Source organism: Maylandia zebra, linkage group LG16 (assembly GCF_041146795.1).
Source record: "Maylandia zebra isolate NMK-2024a linkage group LG16, Mzebra_GT3a, whole genome shotgun sequence".
Classification (NCBI taxonomy): Eukaryota; Metazoa; Chordata; class Actinopteri; order Cichliformes; family Cichlidae; genus Maylandia; species Maylandia zebra.
The window spans coordinates 32,206,107-32,222,664 of record NC_135182.1 but is presented as its reverse complement, the minus strand read 5'-3'; the positions used below and the strand labels follow the sequence as shown (position 1 = coordinate 32,222,664).

At 39.1% G+C, this 16,558-nt stretch overlaps 1 protein-coding gene across 10 annotated transcripts in view; it reads left to right on the top strand.

The window, feature by feature from the left end:
• pcbp3 (poly(rC) binding protein 3) overlaps positions 1 to 16,558 on the top strand; it is an 85,108-nt gene that overhangs the window by 52,869 nt on the left and 15,681 nt on the right. For 6 of the 10 annotated variants that reach the window (XM_076875305.1, XM_076875303.1, XM_076875304.1 and 3 more), the window contains 7 exons: positions 6,542 to 6,701; positions 10,484 to 10,507; positions 10,587 to 10,619; positions 10,814 to 10,945; positions 11,581 to 11,712; positions 13,774 to 13,902; positions 15,350 to 15,424. In XM_076875305.1, the coding sequence (XP_076731420.1) occupies positions 6,627 to 6,701; positions 10,484 to 10,507; positions 10,587 to 10,619; positions 10,814 to 10,945; positions 11,581 to 11,712; positions 13,774 to 13,902; positions 15,350 to 15,424 (600 nt within the window). In that variant the 5' untranslated portion in view covers positions 6,542 to 6,626. The remainder of the gene's footprint in view (positions 1 to 6,541; positions 6,702 to 10,483; positions 10,508 to 10,586; positions 10,620 to 10,813; positions 10,946 to 11,580; positions 11,713 to 13,773; positions 13,903 to 15,349; positions 15,425 to 16,558) is intronic. The other 4 variants (XM_012921310.3, XM_012921309.3, XM_004559173.3 and 1 more) reach the window with 1 other exon arrangement.

Below are 16,558 nucleotides of genomic sequence, written 5' to 3'. Positions count from 1 at the left end.
ACTCTTTGTTTTGATAATGCAGTGTTTGCCCTACAGCTTACTGCTTTGGGTGAGAGATGTTACTGCTTTATTTTTTGCAGAGTTTCATTTCAACAGCAGCTAGTTTTTTTTCCTCAAGTGTTACTCCATCTCTGCAGCAGAAATGCCACAAGGGTTAAAGCCTGTGTTCATCTGTGTTTGCTGCGTGGCTGTGCTGTAAATGAGCAGCAGAGCTGTTTTTGCTCTAGCCAAGACTAGCTTCCCTGTCATCGGATGTACAGATGTTTGAGGTTGTTCACCACCAGTCCATCTTTTAGATTTTAGACTAATTAACCCTTGCTGGAAAACTTGAAACTGGGGTGTTATTAACTCAGTTAATTTTGCCTTCCCTTCTGCAACTGTGCCACATGCTCTGTTCCACCACTTTCCCCTTCACACATATGCACACAGTGACAGCCATGAATAGAAGTCAGGCGACAGAATGAAATTACATTTAGTAGAGATGCTCAAAGAAGTTAAAAGAAAAAGTTTCTATAGTCCTAACTGAGAGGCTGGTTTAGTCAAAATTTAAATTGACAGGTAAGCCAATCCCCAAGAACATCCCTCGAACAAACTGTGCTATAGCAGTTTAGAAAGAAGAAGACAACAGGCGCAGAGGAAGCAGGAGAAACTGATGTTTTAAAAACAGCAAGACTGATATGTGAACAGTTGGCGGCGCACGTAGTTGCAGCAGCTCAGTGTTCTACCGATCGATGCTATGTTTGAGATAATTTTGTACGCCTTATGTTTGTTTTTGTGTTCTACCAGCCAAGCGAATAACATATGCACGGCCTGAAGCATGTGTGTGGGAATGTATGTGAATGTTTTACTGTTACATCTTATTAGTATTTTAAGTATTCTATCTATTTTATTTATTGAATTTTATTGTTTAATTTATATTTTGATATTGCTAGGGATGATGCAATGATCGGGGACCATTCTTCATTTCGTTGTTCTCGTGACAATGACAATAAAGTTTCTGATTCTGATTCCGAGTTTACTATGGGGTCCGATTCACATGTGGACAATTATGTGACACATGATGCTTGTTAACACCTTTGCTGCCACACGCTGTCTGACACCTCTTGACAAAGGCACAGTGATCATTAGACCCGGAGCAAGATGAACACATTTGTGAGCATTTTTCTTTTTGTACCTTTATTTACACGTCAACACGGTATGTTTTTTTGTTCACAGCTCTCTAGGTGTTGCCAACTGGTTAGGGGGGAAAAAAAACAAAAAAAAACAAAACAGCATCACTACGAGGTGCAAAAAGCACAAAGCCCAACGCACCATGTTGGCAGTTTTGTCTGACTCATTTGTTCTAACACCACAAAATATCACTCTGCAGTTGACCCTGTTTCTCATAGCAACACGTGAAACAGTCATGATAACGTCGTCTAAGTGTTTGTGCTCATGGATATGAATCCTCTCAGTAGTCAGCACAACTGTTAAGCAAATTTATTTGTATTGCTACATTTTATTATCGTCAGCAGGGACACATCACTCTGGCAAACAGCAAAACAGAGCTTTAAAAGAATTTGCAACTTCTGTTTTTAAAAAGAAAATCCAAAAACATTAAGTCGTTTTTAATGAGAAATACCACATTTCAAATTACTGTACCAGCCACATGCATATAGAGGCACATGCTACTAGCAGGTAGCCCTTTGTGCAGCTCTCTGGCTGTGAAACCCCAGGCAAGACCCACATTAGTAGTTACTTGAGTCAGGAAAGGGCAAAGCAAGAAATGCAGTATGAGGAGACAGACCTGGACACCCTACTGATAAACACATGTTTGCTGAAGGTTCCTCTGACTGCACGGAAGCAGGGTAACCCAAAATCCTGCAATGGGACTGTATTGCAGGAAAACTAACAGACAAGCCTACAAGGTTCTGAGCAGGTGTTCACATAACTGCCCATTTATAACGCATCAAAAACTGCACCTGCATTTTACATTAGGTGGGCCTCAAGAAGCCTTGAAAGAGGTATAATAGTAATGACTAATACTCTGTGACGTCACTTAGGATAGATGAGGCATCTCACTACCAAGCAGTAACAACCCAGGGGGGAAATGCAGGGGAACCTGTCTCAGACAAGGTCCCTGTTAGGACAAGAGGCAAGGCTGTAGGACAGAAAAACTAACCATGCCAGTGCAATGGCTGGGCCTGGCTCTTACCACTTATTTCACAACTTTGTGAAATATTCATAATAAACTAATTCTAGTTTCAAAATGCTGTAAAATTATGAACTTACCAGAACATTTTAACTGAAACATCTGTTACCTGTCCTGTACAAGAAGTGATCTCATCTACTTTGATTTTTATTTTAAGATGTGTGACTGGAGGTTTTAAAGAACCCAAAGCAAATCATAACATCTCCCATGCAAGGAGAGGAAGGGTACCACAAACACCTTGAATGTGATCAAAAATATCTGATAAACTCAGAATAAAATTTAACACACAACTAAAACTACAACTACTGAAACACTTAAAAGTTATGTTTACAAGGAAGTGCCAACAAACGGACTTACATTTGTCAACCAAAAAAACCCGAAAACGCTATATATCTATAGTTTATAGTTCTAGTTTATTTATTTATATAGCACATTTAATTACAACAGTACGTTGACCAAAGTGCTGTACAAGAATACAAAATACCTAGTAAAATAACTTTGTAGACATTTGTGGTTGTATAATACATTATACAACATCTCAAAACCAAACCATGTTTGTAAATATATAAAGTCCTTTCTACCTATGCAAGAAAGACATTTACACCTTTAAAATGAAAGAAATAACCCGCACAAAGACAAGAAATGTACAATGTATACATAAAGGCAGGTAGGGGGGTTTGCTTTTATAGAGGAATGATTGTAAACTATAAGAGAAAACACAATTTAAAAAGTGCTTTGCTGTGTTTACAAGTAAAACTTTAGCGGCAAACAGTCAGTCAACACACACGAGGTTGTATATAACACGGAGAATGTAATTACCAAACTGAAAACAGCAGAGGTGGATTGTTTTACTCACGGCATTCAGATGAAGGTCATTCTCTTTGTCCGGGAGAATTACTTGAAGCCCATATTAGTTCATTTTCCTGTTGGATCTGTCTGGGCTCGTCTCGGCCTTCACTCTGTGCCGTTAGCGTGGTTAGCTAGCTGACAGCATTAGCAGCACACTTGATAGTAGTGTGAGTCAGTGTGACGTTGAAGTTGTTGCCTTTAGTTCACTTTGTCGGGGTTTACTACAGCTTCACAATGGCTTCACGTACATTTAGAAGTTTATTATTAAAGGACTGAATCTTACAATCTGGCTGTCTCCATGCAAACCTTTTTGAACACCTTCCTTGGTTTTGCAAAGCTGCTACAGCTCCAGCACAACCTCAGCACACCTGTGGGCAACTCTTTTCCCAGAGGGCCATGCTGGCTAATAAACATTAAGAGAAAGACCCCATTATTTCAACTTTTTTCTTATGAATCTGATATATAATCTCTAAATTTGGTGAAGTTATCCTTTCCCTTTCTAAAAGTGCAAATTATTACTTGTTAATTGGTGCTCAGAGGTTCCCAAGGTGCTTGGCAGGTAGTTTCTTCCACCTGTCTTGCAGAACCTGCCACCTCCCCCCCCCCAGGTTCTTGTGCCTCCACTTCTATTACATCTCATTAATCTTGTGCTGTGCTGAACTCCTGTTTTTTTCTGAATATATATTAATCTGAAATTAGACCACCTTTAGCCACAGCAGTTTAATTCATTGCATATCACAGGAGTATCTATAGATGTGCCACACTTACACCTGCATTCCATAGTTATGCAAAAATTAATGATAAATCCCACTTTTCTGTAGCACAAGTAGGCACAAATATTGGTAGGCTACAACAAAGCAATCTTTATTTCCAAAGATGTATAACAAAAAACAAAAATAACTGACTGGTGTAAGTGTGTTGCATAAAAACAAATTTTGCATTAAAATAATATTTTAATTGATTAACCATAAAGAGTATTTTTGTTTATTAAAATATGAACTTTGTTTTCAGTGTACCAGATGGTCATCAGTGCTATTTTTTGGATATAATGAAATATCCATTCTTAACTGATGATCTGACCTGGGGTGGCCTGAAGCTTATCCCAGCTGCCACTGTGCAAGGAAAGGCAGGGTGCACCCACATCACCAGTCAGTCATCGGGCTAACACACTCTAATGAGCATGTTTTTGGACTGCTAGGGACTTGTCTTTATTGGATCCCTGTTAAATAATTAAATTCCATTTAAAATGTTTTTGCTTACATATGAGGTCTAAAATGATGAGGTAACTCTGGACCATGTTTATATCAATCAAATTATATTCCTGTCTCATGTCTGTGCCTACCAATCATCCCTCAGCCCTTTGTTTAAAAGCAGTAAAGTTTAGGGATGAGTGTTTCTCGTGGGAAACACAACACATCTGATTGTTTCAGTGGGTTCTAAGCTAGACATATTTTTGGTTCGTGGATGTGATCACTTCAAGGTCCACAGTCTTACTGCTTCTTCTTGTAATAAACTAAACTTTTACCTTTGAACCACATAAAGCTCAATTTAAGCCCAGGTGGCTTGTCTGACCCGCAGCTGTGGGCCTGTTCATTGCACTGACATCAGGGCTTCCTGGTGACCAGACAAACCGCTCTTTGTGGCTGACTGTATGTGTGGGGTTACTTTCATGCTGCAGAATGAATTTAGAACCAATCTTATGCCTTCCTGGTGATGCAGAGTGATAGACAGGAATCTGCATTTAAAGTTGTCCCCTGCAGGTATATTTAAGTTGACCTCTAAAATGTAACTTACATATATCCAGTGTGGATATCAGTATCTGTGGGTTTTGCCCTCACTTCAGTGCAGTTAGCATGATTTATATTCCTTTTCTCACAATACTCAAACCAACCTCACTAACCAAAATGGGTGGGGAGGGCTGCTGTGCTAATTTTTATATATCTCCTCTTCGTCTTTGTTTTCATAGGATAATATTGTTCCATTTTCTTATATGAGCACAAAAAGTAAACAGTAGCCTAAGGTTGTGTCTGGCTGGAAATTAGAAGCTGTAGCCAAATGAGTCTCCACAAAAACGCAGAAAATAGAGATTGGAGAAGAATCCCCTGGGGCTGCTTGATAAAAATTTAAACCTCAAACTTGCAGGTAATGATAACAGCAGTAACTCAACAGGATGGGTGATTACATCAGATTGCAAACTGTATCTACAGAAAACTTAATATTGACATTTGGATGGTATTGTCTGAGTGAAATGACAATAGCCAAAGGGTTACAGAGCACCACACTAACCACGGGACAGTAGGAAATGTGAAACAGACTGGATTCAGGCTCTGCATCACATCACACATGATATATTGACATTCGTGTAACAAAGGTCATTCTAAACTTGGCAACAGTACAGAAACTTTTCCTTTACTCATTAAAGATTTCTTTGTTATAGACTTTACATAGACTTAACCAGAACACCAAGTCATTTCTTATAACTTTTTAAAACACAAAAAGCAGCTATGACTTTTTGGCACAGCCATCCAAGCATACAGACTGGTCTGTTTGCCTTTGCCTTAACAGCAAAGGCAGAGGAGAGCAAAGTAATTTGACTAACTGTAATAAGGGCACAGGAGGAAGACTTTAATGTCTGAGTCAGGGGAAAAAGCTTTTTAGCAGTGAAGACTCGGAGGATTCTGCAAGTCATCGTGCTGCACCTTCAAGGCAACATTACATATATACAGATAAGGCATTCCTGTAGTCCATGTATTCATTTATTCACCTAGTTTCATCTCAATGGCACGGTCCTCCGTCACAAATGTTGCAAATTATTTTATTCCTGTATTGGTCAGTCTGGTATTTCCAGTATATTCCTAGATAGTTCGTGAATAAGAGCTCAGAAGAATTTTCTCTCTCTCTTCTGATCTGGCCTGCAATTAAAAACAAAACAAGTGATTGCTTTGTTTTTGCGTTTGAATTTTTAACAGAGCAAATAGACGGGGGAAAAAAATACATAGGGGGGAGCAGATTGTGATTACATTCGGTTATCTCTCGATCTTCTCAACACAATTACGTGTCATTCATGAAACAAATATTGAGCAGGCAGCTCATAAATGTGTTGCTTAGCCACGCTGTAGTCGAATGGGCTCTGCACTTTGGATTTTTAGCCTAAAGTCATCACTTATTTTTAATTTAGGCATTTGTGGTTAGTATACCCCAGAAAACAAGTGTGTTATTTGGTGCTGAAGATATGAGGAGTGTGCAGTGTCACAAACTAATGAACCACTGAACATTAGTTAAAATCGCTGAAAGCTTTATGTTGTGTCAAAGCAGTCTGTAGATTAATGGCTTTAGAAACTATTTTATGTGTCATACAGCAGAAATATGATTCCGTTACCGCATCTGCAGAAGCACCAAACTGCCTTCTTATAATAATTTAATGCAACTGGACGTTGATATCATCTGCTGGTTGTGAACACACCGACTGTGTTTGCTTATGTGTGATGTTGTGTTTTGTAGGTGACTGGCTGGCTGGAATACCACCGCACTCCTTCTCCTTCTGAGGACATCCTACTGCTGGACCACCAGTTTTTCCTCCCCCAGCATGGAGCCAACAAAAGTCCAGTCAGAGGGTGGCCTCAATGTCACCCTGACCATCCGCCTCCTCATGCATGGAAAAGTAAGTGAGCACAGTGATTGAGTGCTATATTGACTGTTAGGAAGCCTGAAAAGTGAGAGACATGCAGAGGCATTTATTTCTTCATTTCAAGATCCTTTCAGTGATGAATCAGGTGCCAGTTTTTACATGGCCTCTCTTCCTAAACCTTTCATCTGATTTTAATGAAGTTGTATTCAGATAAATTGGAATTGTACAAATTGTGCAATGAAATCAACTTTCAAATCGTTTCTCTATTTGTCCTGTTAACCTCAACTCTGACCTTAGATTTGACTGTCCTAGTAGCAGGACATCTGTAAATTAAAAAATTTAATTATATGTCACAACCTGCTGTAATTCATAGGACTTGCATCATAGTGGTGCCTTAAATTTTAAATAATTAAATTAAGTAAGTTGGTTTGTGGAGACATCTGTAGACGTATACCAAAACATCTATATGTCACAATATTCAGGATAGGTGATGAAAAAGAGAGAAATTACAAAATATTTTTAATTGTTTACCACACTTAGTTCCACTTTACTGTCAAGGTGTGTGCTGTGGCAGGCGGCAGGTAGGATGTAGGACCCAAACGCAGGACTTGTACATGGAATGAGAAAACTTTCCACAAAAATAAATTTCACAACAAACAAACCAAATCCTCAAATAAGAAAACTAAACTGGACTCTAGAAAATAAGAAACAAACCACGGACTGAGAACTAGAGCTTCTGCAGGAACACAAAGGCAGAAACACAACACTGTGAGGGCACAACATAACAAAGCACAAATGGAACACAGGGCTTAAATGCACAGTCAAGACAACGAGAGGATGGGGAACGGATGGGAACACATCTGGGACAAATGAGACATAACGAGACGAATGAAGCAAAGCAGAGTACATTGGCAAAGGACACAGACTGTCAAAGTAAAACAGGAAGCATGACACAGAGATACAGACTTGACACTGAGACATAGAAACATGACAGACTCTGGAACAGCGGGAACATGAAGCACAGAGACAAAAGTAACAAGACGTGGGACACAGGAAAGACATAAAGACAGAAAACTAAGACTAAGCATATAACACACAGAGAACAGAAACAGAACAGAAACCTAGAAACCAGGAACTGTAAATATAATACAAAACAGAAAACCATCATTCAAAGAGTATAACTTAACCCAAAAAACACAAACACTGGATCACCAGACCCAGTGCCTTGACATTTACTATTAGTTCTTTGTGACTAATATTCTCCATAAAGTACCAACAACAGTACAAAAATAAACAATTGTAGCCCACAGACAAGCGGTTCCATATACTATTGATACTGCTAACATGTAGACGTGGGTTTAAAAAGCTCCTACTAACTCCTACTAAACTCCGCCTACTAACCAACAGGGGCTAAAAAGAATCCTGCTAACGTGAACTACCGAAAGCCACTAAATGGTAAACAAAAAAAGTACTTTAAATGTTAAAAAGTAGAGAACTATTGTATATTAGCATCCTGGAGGCCTAGGGGTTGAAGGTATTGAGTAGCATCAACATTCAAGTCCAGATAGCCATCTTTGTTGTTTGTAATTACCAGTCTCCTTCCTCCCTCAGTTCCGTCCATCCATCTACTTGTCTAATAAAGGCCCAAAGTGCTTGAAAAATGACTGGTGGGCATTGAGTTTGAAAGATGCTTAGGAAGTGCCAATAAAATCTGCAATTTGTCCCATTATGGAAACCGTTAGAGCCAACAATAGCTTTGCTTTGACAACAGTCTAGATCAGCTTGAATGAAAGTACAACAGCAGCATATGCTGTTTCCACTTACTGTACACAGCATTAACTCATATTATGTAAGATCAACAAAATAAGCTAATGGCAGCAGATGTATTTTGCCTTCCCACACCAAAGTCCAGCTTTGCTCTACTTTTACCTTTCTTTACTGTGGGGTTATGTAAGCAAGCTTCACTGAGGTTCAAAGGCCTTTGGAGACTTCAGGCCTTTAAGACTGAAAATCTCCTGCTGTGTGTTTCTCTGCTGCTGACTCAGCTCAGCGTGTTCTTGTTCGCCCTTAGTATTTTCAGATTTCCCAGGGCATGGTGTATAATGTATTAATGGGCACCAACTTTTTAGCAGTTCTTATTTTTTTAGACACATGTGTACCATCCTCACTCCTTTCTACTCTTTAAGTGGCCATCAGAATTAGTTTGTGTTCACCTGGTTTTATAAAGAATGCTGTATTATCATGGCTCTTGCTTTCCATCCCCCACCTCTTGTGCTTTACTTTGTAAATAATATCTGTATGCAATGACCATTACTTTCTTGTCAGTGTAGAGTTTGTAAAAAAGCAGATTTCTTCTTGTCTAGAACTGTATGAACGTTACATAACAGCAGCTCAGTTACAAGTTTGCTTCAAGCTAGGCAGCTAAAACCCGCAGCACACATGCGTAGCTGATAATGCTGGTAGATTCTGCAGGACAAAGAATGAAGCTCACATCTTCTCCTTGCCTGGTGTGCCAAGCAGCCTGTGAATAGCCGTGCAGGTCAGCCTGCATGACTGCTCATGTAATTGCTTTAAAAGCCAGTGACCCTGTGACTGTTTGAATAACCCCACATCCTGGCAGGGACATAACCACAGCAGCCACAAGGGAGGATTTTGGCAGGATTACCCACGTCCTTTCTCCACAGCAGTGAAGCCCTCAAATTGAGAAACCATTGGGTTACATTGGGTATTGGAGCATTTTCATCATTATCTATTGAGGGCAGGCAACCCTCCAGCATCCTGTTACACTTTCAAATGACTTTTTTCCCCTTTTGTGATGCCCAGAAAAGAGTTTTTGGTAGGCTCATCTCTGTGTCCCTGAAGCTGGAGTGGAGTGGCACAGGTGCCATTCTCCTTTCTCCCTCTGAGAAGAAGTTTATATGAGTATAAGTCATTCAAGAAGCTTGCACCTCAGCCATGTTTGCAATTCCAGGCAGTTATTACGAGATAACGTGACCAAACACACATCTAAAAGAATTGGAAGAGACATCAAATGTATTTCAGTTGTGGGACAATACAGGAAGACAGATAAAGAATCACCCCTCAAATATGATTTAAAAAAGGCTTTGATGATGAGCAGGTGACTTAGCCTGAAAATATGGTTTAAACCTTTTTCCCCTGCAGGTTATACTTGTATTAAATGTAGGAAAAGTTCCACTTCATTACAACCACATGAATGAATGCAATTGTAATTTGATTTACTTTAAGAAGAAAAAACAATATAGTTAATGAAACAGGGCTGGATGGGTAATCTACTGCACTTCTGGGACAATGAGTCAATGCAACGGCCCTACAAGCACAGACAGCAGCTCATTGGTTCATTTGGTTTAGAGCTGGCACTGACCATTACAACTGAAACTTGTTATGTTTATGAGTATATTGTCAGAAAGTTCGTTTTGGAGTGTAATTTAATGTAGCACTTGATAAATATAAATGATTCTTATAGGGTAGAACCTGGCGCTGTGAACTGCAACTACCTGCAGCTTTAACGTCACAGTAGACGTAACCCTCACACTTTCTGAGGAGAGGTCGGGGAGTGTTGACGCTTGCAGCCAGCGCTGCCTCTGTGCCCTTTACCAGCTGCGCCACACCAAACCCATAAAGAGTGATTCAACAAGCATGGAAAGTCTGACCCTGAACATGCCTGTCTTCATGTCTTGGCACAGTTTTTACACCCTGTTCAGTAAAAAGAGAAGCAAACAATTAAAAAGTACACATTTAAACAAATAAATATGTTTATTTTCTTCACTTTTTCTTGTTGTGTTTTCATGTTACAGGAGGTTGGAAGTATAATTGGAAAGGTATGTATTTTCATACTCATTTTCATGATTATGGAAAGATTCTGATTCACTTTGATGTACAAATGTACTTTTTTTTCAGAAAGGAGAAACAGTAAAAAAGATGCGAGAAGAGGTGAGTTTGAATATAGAAAAAATTAGCAAAAATATTTATTACCCTCCCGCCCATTGCACCCCCCCCCAGCAAGTCACTAAAGATCACAATGAAATACCAGGCGAAGTTAACTTTGTAATGCATGATTCAAATTTGCTCAGGATCTGTTTGAATAATTAAGGTTTCTTATCACCGCCACTGAAAATGAAAAGTAGTTGCTGGTCTTCCAGAGTGGAGCGCGAATCAATATTTCTGAGGGCAACTGTCCAGAGAGGATTGTTACCATCACCGGACCAACGGACACCATCTTCAAGGCTTTTGCTATGATTGCCTACAAATTTGAAGAGGTATGATCAGTCTGTACACAATCAAAATGTACTCATTTTGTATTTCAATTCACCTTTTGCTCCTGTGGTAGTTCCAGACATTCAGCTTTCTTTATGTACACACAGTTTTCCTGCAAGCGTGGGTTTCTCGCTTTGAGATAAAGATCTGTCTGCAAACACAATCTCAGTGTTTGTATTTAGATAAAACCAAGCCAGACTCATATACATACATATATACAGTACACCTGCAAAGGGAACCTGTATCACTGAACAGTATGAGGTGAATTTTCAGCTATCTTTCTGCTGATGTTGTCTTTGATGTGTCTCCTCTTGCTAGTGCTGTGTAAGTACTGTGACTGGAACTTGTAAGAGGAGACTGACTGCTGAGTTCTCGGTGATCTGTGTAAAATGTGCCGTGCCAATAGGCTGGGTGTTTACAGGAGGGTGCATTCAGCGAGCGGAGGAGATGAAAATACTCAAGGAAAATTTAAAACAAGTGTGTTTTTGCAGGTCATTTTGCACCACCTTTGAAGTCTGGAAATTTATTTGGACATTCATTACTGAGACAGTTAACATCACGAATGTCTCGATGTCACATCAAGAAAACATTACCCTTACAAGATAAAATACTTGCTACTTTTGTTGTTGTTTTCCAGGACATAATCAATTCCATGAGCAACAGTCCAGCAACTAGCAAGCCTCCTGTCACCTTAAGGCTTGTTGTGCCAGCCAGCCAGTGTGGCTCCCTCATAGGGAAAGGAGGCTCCAAAATCAAAGAAATGAGAGAGGTGTGTGAAACATTTTTCTGAACGACCTAATTATGTTAATAATGTTTATCCTGTTTTTTAAAGACAAACAGAACATTTACAGACAAATAGTTTTATTTTACGAGCTTACATTCTTCATGAGTAAATAAATATTAGATATTTGAAAATTAATGAATAGTTTAACTAAACTGTGTCATTTTTCCTAAAAAATTAACTGTAGGCTTGTTTTTACTTGATTATGTGTTACTTAATAAATTATTAATGAAATATCTGGAACGTTCAGCAGCAGTTATGACCCTGCAGCCACAGGACATTTAGCGAGTGCAGTTTTTTTTTTTTTTTTTTTTAAATCAGGACAACATTTCAGGCCTTAATGCTAGAAAGCCTCAGAAGAGGAGATACAGTATGACAGGCAGCTGAGCAGGACTCAAAGTTTGGATGATGCCATCTTGCGGTATATACCTTCACAAGGCCATCATAGCACCATCTGCACAGTATCGCTATAAAAATTTGTTAAGACATGTCACTAAACCCGAAAATTGCCCACCCCCTGTTGCTGGTGCTTGAGGCAAAGTCAGTGCATTTTGTATTCTGGGTGGCAGGAACATTTATTTCAAAATTTGATGCGAAGCAGTCCGATAATTGTTGAGCTACTTCAGTCTGGATCAAAGTGTTGGACCGACCAAATACCACTGCTATCGCTAGAGCCACACTGCTAGTGTGTCTAAAAAATAAGTAAATAATAAATAAAATATCAACAACCCTTTAAAAATGCCAGGTGACAGTACAGGGAAGCATATGACATTTGCTGTTAACTCATTTGAATTGTCTGTGTGCTATACAGTTCCCTATGTACAAGCCAGACGTTTTGTGCAGGTCTAACTTTTAACTGTGTTTAATGGATTCTCTATTGCATTACAAAAACTGTCACGAGTCTTTAGATACAAAACTAATGTGATTTTAAACTCAGACGTCTTAATTGTGCTGTGGCTCGTCTGCTCTGTCTGAGCAGCAGGATTTTAATTACAGTCAACTGCCGTAGTGACACTCCTCAGTTTATCCACTGTCTGAAAAAGCACTGTTTTAGCGCCTCTCCCTGCTTTTAAGCAAAATTTCTTCTGATTGGCTTCCTTAAAAATCAGGTGGGCGGGGCTTCTGTGCTCACAGCCAGGCTATTTTAGGGACTTCTGCTCGCTGAGACGTCTTACATATCAAAGAATGGAAAACACTGAAAAACTGTGAAGACTGAGCTTACTTTGATCCAGTGATTGATACTCAGATTAGTTTATATATGACAAAAAAAGCTATTATAAAAGTTTGAACCATTTTATGTATTTTACAGTTTTGGAAGTGCAAGTGTCATTAATTCACAGTCAGTATCATGAACACTAGCATTTAATAGCATATCAAAGCTACATTCCCAGTCATGATTTTATAGGTGGGTAGATTACAGCTGTTGTACATAAAGTTATCTCTGTACAGATTTGTGTTAGAAATAATTTGTGGAGAGAGATGTAAATTTTAACATCCAATTATCCAAAAATAGCAACTTTTTTGGCAGTGGTTTTAAAAGTGGTGCAATTAGAGATAATTATGAATAGCTGGTGGACACTAATGGTGGAGCAGTGCATCCAAAAAGTCTCCGAAATGCGTCAGCTGTAGTCTATGCTTGTTTCCCAGTGATGTAGCAGACACTACACAGTGGCTGAATGAGTGAGTGGGTGAAGTGTGGGAGGATGCATCATTATTGTCTTTTTGATGGAAGCTGAAAAAAAGAAGACGTGGAGACAAAATACAGCCATGAAGGCAACATGTTTTGACCCCAGGTGGATATGTGGCAATCGAAGGAAATAGTAAAGGACAAACTAAACATCCAAATTGCCATGGTGCTCTTATAGAGGCTGAAACGGAGTCTATCATATAGCCTGCACCTTGAGTACTTGAAGTACCTTTCAATTTTAATTTCCCTGCCAAAGTAAGTGCCTGTACTCTTGAGAGAAATGCAAAGCACAGCCTGAATGTGTTACAAATGAATTTCTTTCAACATCATCAAGCCCCTCAGAGTCCCTTCCTCTGCTCCAGTCCACAGGGGCCCAGGTCCAGGTAGCAGGCGACATGCTGCCCAACTCCACAGAACGTGCAGTGACAATCTCTGGGACCCCAGAAGCCATCATCCAGTGTGTCAGACAGATCTGTGTGGTTATGCTGGAGGTAAAGTATGTACAGATTTAGCAAAACGACTCTAGTTTAAGTGCCAATATGACTTACTATACAGTCTCAGAGAAATGTATTGAACAGACAGAGTGTGCGTCGCATTGCACTTCTGGCTAGACCTATAGCGTGCCTCTTTAAGAATTTATATTTAGTGCTTGTGCTCGTAAAGCACATTTTCTAAGAAATTGATTTTTGAATGGTCAGAACCACCTGGCAATTGTTGTCCATAAATGTCAACTTGACAGGCATCCGGCTCGTGCTATTAAGGTGCCAAGAAGGGTCTACATGCGTACATTTTCTATTATGCTGAAAGTGAGAAATTGTTTGCAGCATAGCAAAACAGACTGCAATTTAAATCATTCTGATGCAATTTAGAGGGAGAAATCTGTAATTATCGATCATTTTTGTGCATTAGTATCCAACTGAACTGTCACGGAAAGAGTAACACCATTACTTTGTCTGGATATTGTATCTGAAGTGGATACTCCTGCTGCTGCAGCACAGCAGCTACAGTGGAAATTTGATTAAGCCTTTTCCCCCGTCTTGAATAGTCTTGTTGCTGATGCACGGCATGAATCAATAACTTGGTGTCATTATAGTAAGTTCGCAAACTGGAAATCCCCTTCCTTCTCATTCGTCATGGCTCAGAAAAAATAAGGTGATGCATTTACACAGCAGTGCATGAAGACTAAAGACATTTTCTTTGTGAAAACTATAACGTTTCTCTCAGCAAGACACTTTATTGCCTCAGAATAATTCCTCTGCTTTTCTGCAGTAAAGCACTTTGGAAAATATGATTATATATGTGAATTGATAAGTGGGTGGATGCTATCCCGCTTCATATGCATTACACTGCACACAGTGATACACCAAGTCAAAAAATATTACAGTATTTTAAAGAACTGTTCACTCTCTGTTTTTTCTTTTCTAGGTTTTATTAACAAAAAAAAAAAAGAGCACATCAGTACCATTAAATATACACATTAAATAAGAAGCTATTTTATGTGTATATTTAGCTAGTGTATCTTAGCATAACAACCATTTAGCTAGTGTATCTTAGCATAACAACTCTAAAGACAGGGAACAAAAGCTAAAAAGAGGTAACAAAACAGAAACTAGCATCACCTTGTAGCCACTTTTGCTAAAATAATGGAGTTTACTTGCTATATGTGGGACTAGGCTTTGGGAAAATTTCCTTGGTACAATAATGAACTGATTTTAATATTTTCACTTAGCATGCTCTGTTACCTTCAAACAAATTGTGGCAAGCATCCTGCTCAGCTAATTGGCATCTTTAGCTTTATAATTTGCTCATCTTTAAACTAGTTTCCGTTCATTGTTGAGTATAAAAAAAGTAAAACAATTCTTGTGCAGATGTGAGTTTGACGCACTTACATTTGCAATTATCTTGCTTTAGACTAACTCTGACTTTTGTTTTTCCTAGTCCCCACCAAAAGGTGCCACTATCCCTTACCGCCCAAAGCCCACCTCCACCCCTGTCATTTTTTCTGGTGGCCAGGTAAGTGCTGAACTAGCTTTAGCTTGTTAGTTTGTGCCTACAGCCAACTTGAGGCTTTTGCTGCAGCATCAGCATCACTGCCTCTTTAGTGCAAGCTTCTGTTAACTTTTATTCGCACACTTGCAATTTCTGCAACTCTGTCGCCTAAAAATAAATTTTATATAAGACTAAACTATATTATTTAGCAGATTTAGGTGCAGCATATTAGCTGGTTGTATCGTATTTTTTAAATGACATTTAGAAACTTGTAAGGATGTGGTTGGGGTGAATGACTGATGTACAAATCGTTCAATTTTCACGTTTTAGGCTGGAATAAATGGAAAGCAGTAGATGAGAGAGCACTTCTTAAATGTAATTAAACCTACTGTGTCATAAGACACAATGAAGTACTTTTATATTGATCAACTACTACTGTGTGAAACTACCTAATCATTGTTCCTTTTGCATAGAAAAGAGAGAAATTGGTTCTGACAAGGATGATTGTCACAAAAATTACAGCTTTAGTTGTTTTATATTGGGGGAGTGGCTTCAGTAAAAATAGAAGTTTTATTCCTGTAGTAATTTCTATCTGGTTGCTTGGCTTTTGTAGCAGTAGGAACCTCTCTGTCAGAACTAGCACTGTTACCATGAAATGAATGTGGCTTATATTTGACTGACTTATATTTAAACGATCTTGCATTTGTGCAAATGATAAATGCTCAATTTTATTAGTTTGATTAGGTGCACCTAGCTGGTACCCAGTTGGACCACTTGTTGGTGTCAGAACTGCCTTATTTAATGTCTTGGATTCAACAAGGTTACTGGAGACATTCCTCAGAGATTCTGGTCGACATTGACACGATAGCATCAATTATTGCAGATTCTTCTCCAACACATCTATGATGTGAACCTCCTGTTCCATCACATCCCACATGTGCTCAATTGCATCGGGACTGTGGATGTCAATTGCGTAGCCAATTCACTGACATATTCAGAAAACATTTTGAGTTGGCTTGAGTTTTATCACATGGTGTGGTATCCTACTGAAAGCAGGCTGGGGTGTTTAGAATCGGAATCAGAAAGGGTTTTATTGCCAAATGTTGAGCAGGTTTACAACATTAGGAAATTGCTGCGGTACTTAGTGCAAACATGCTG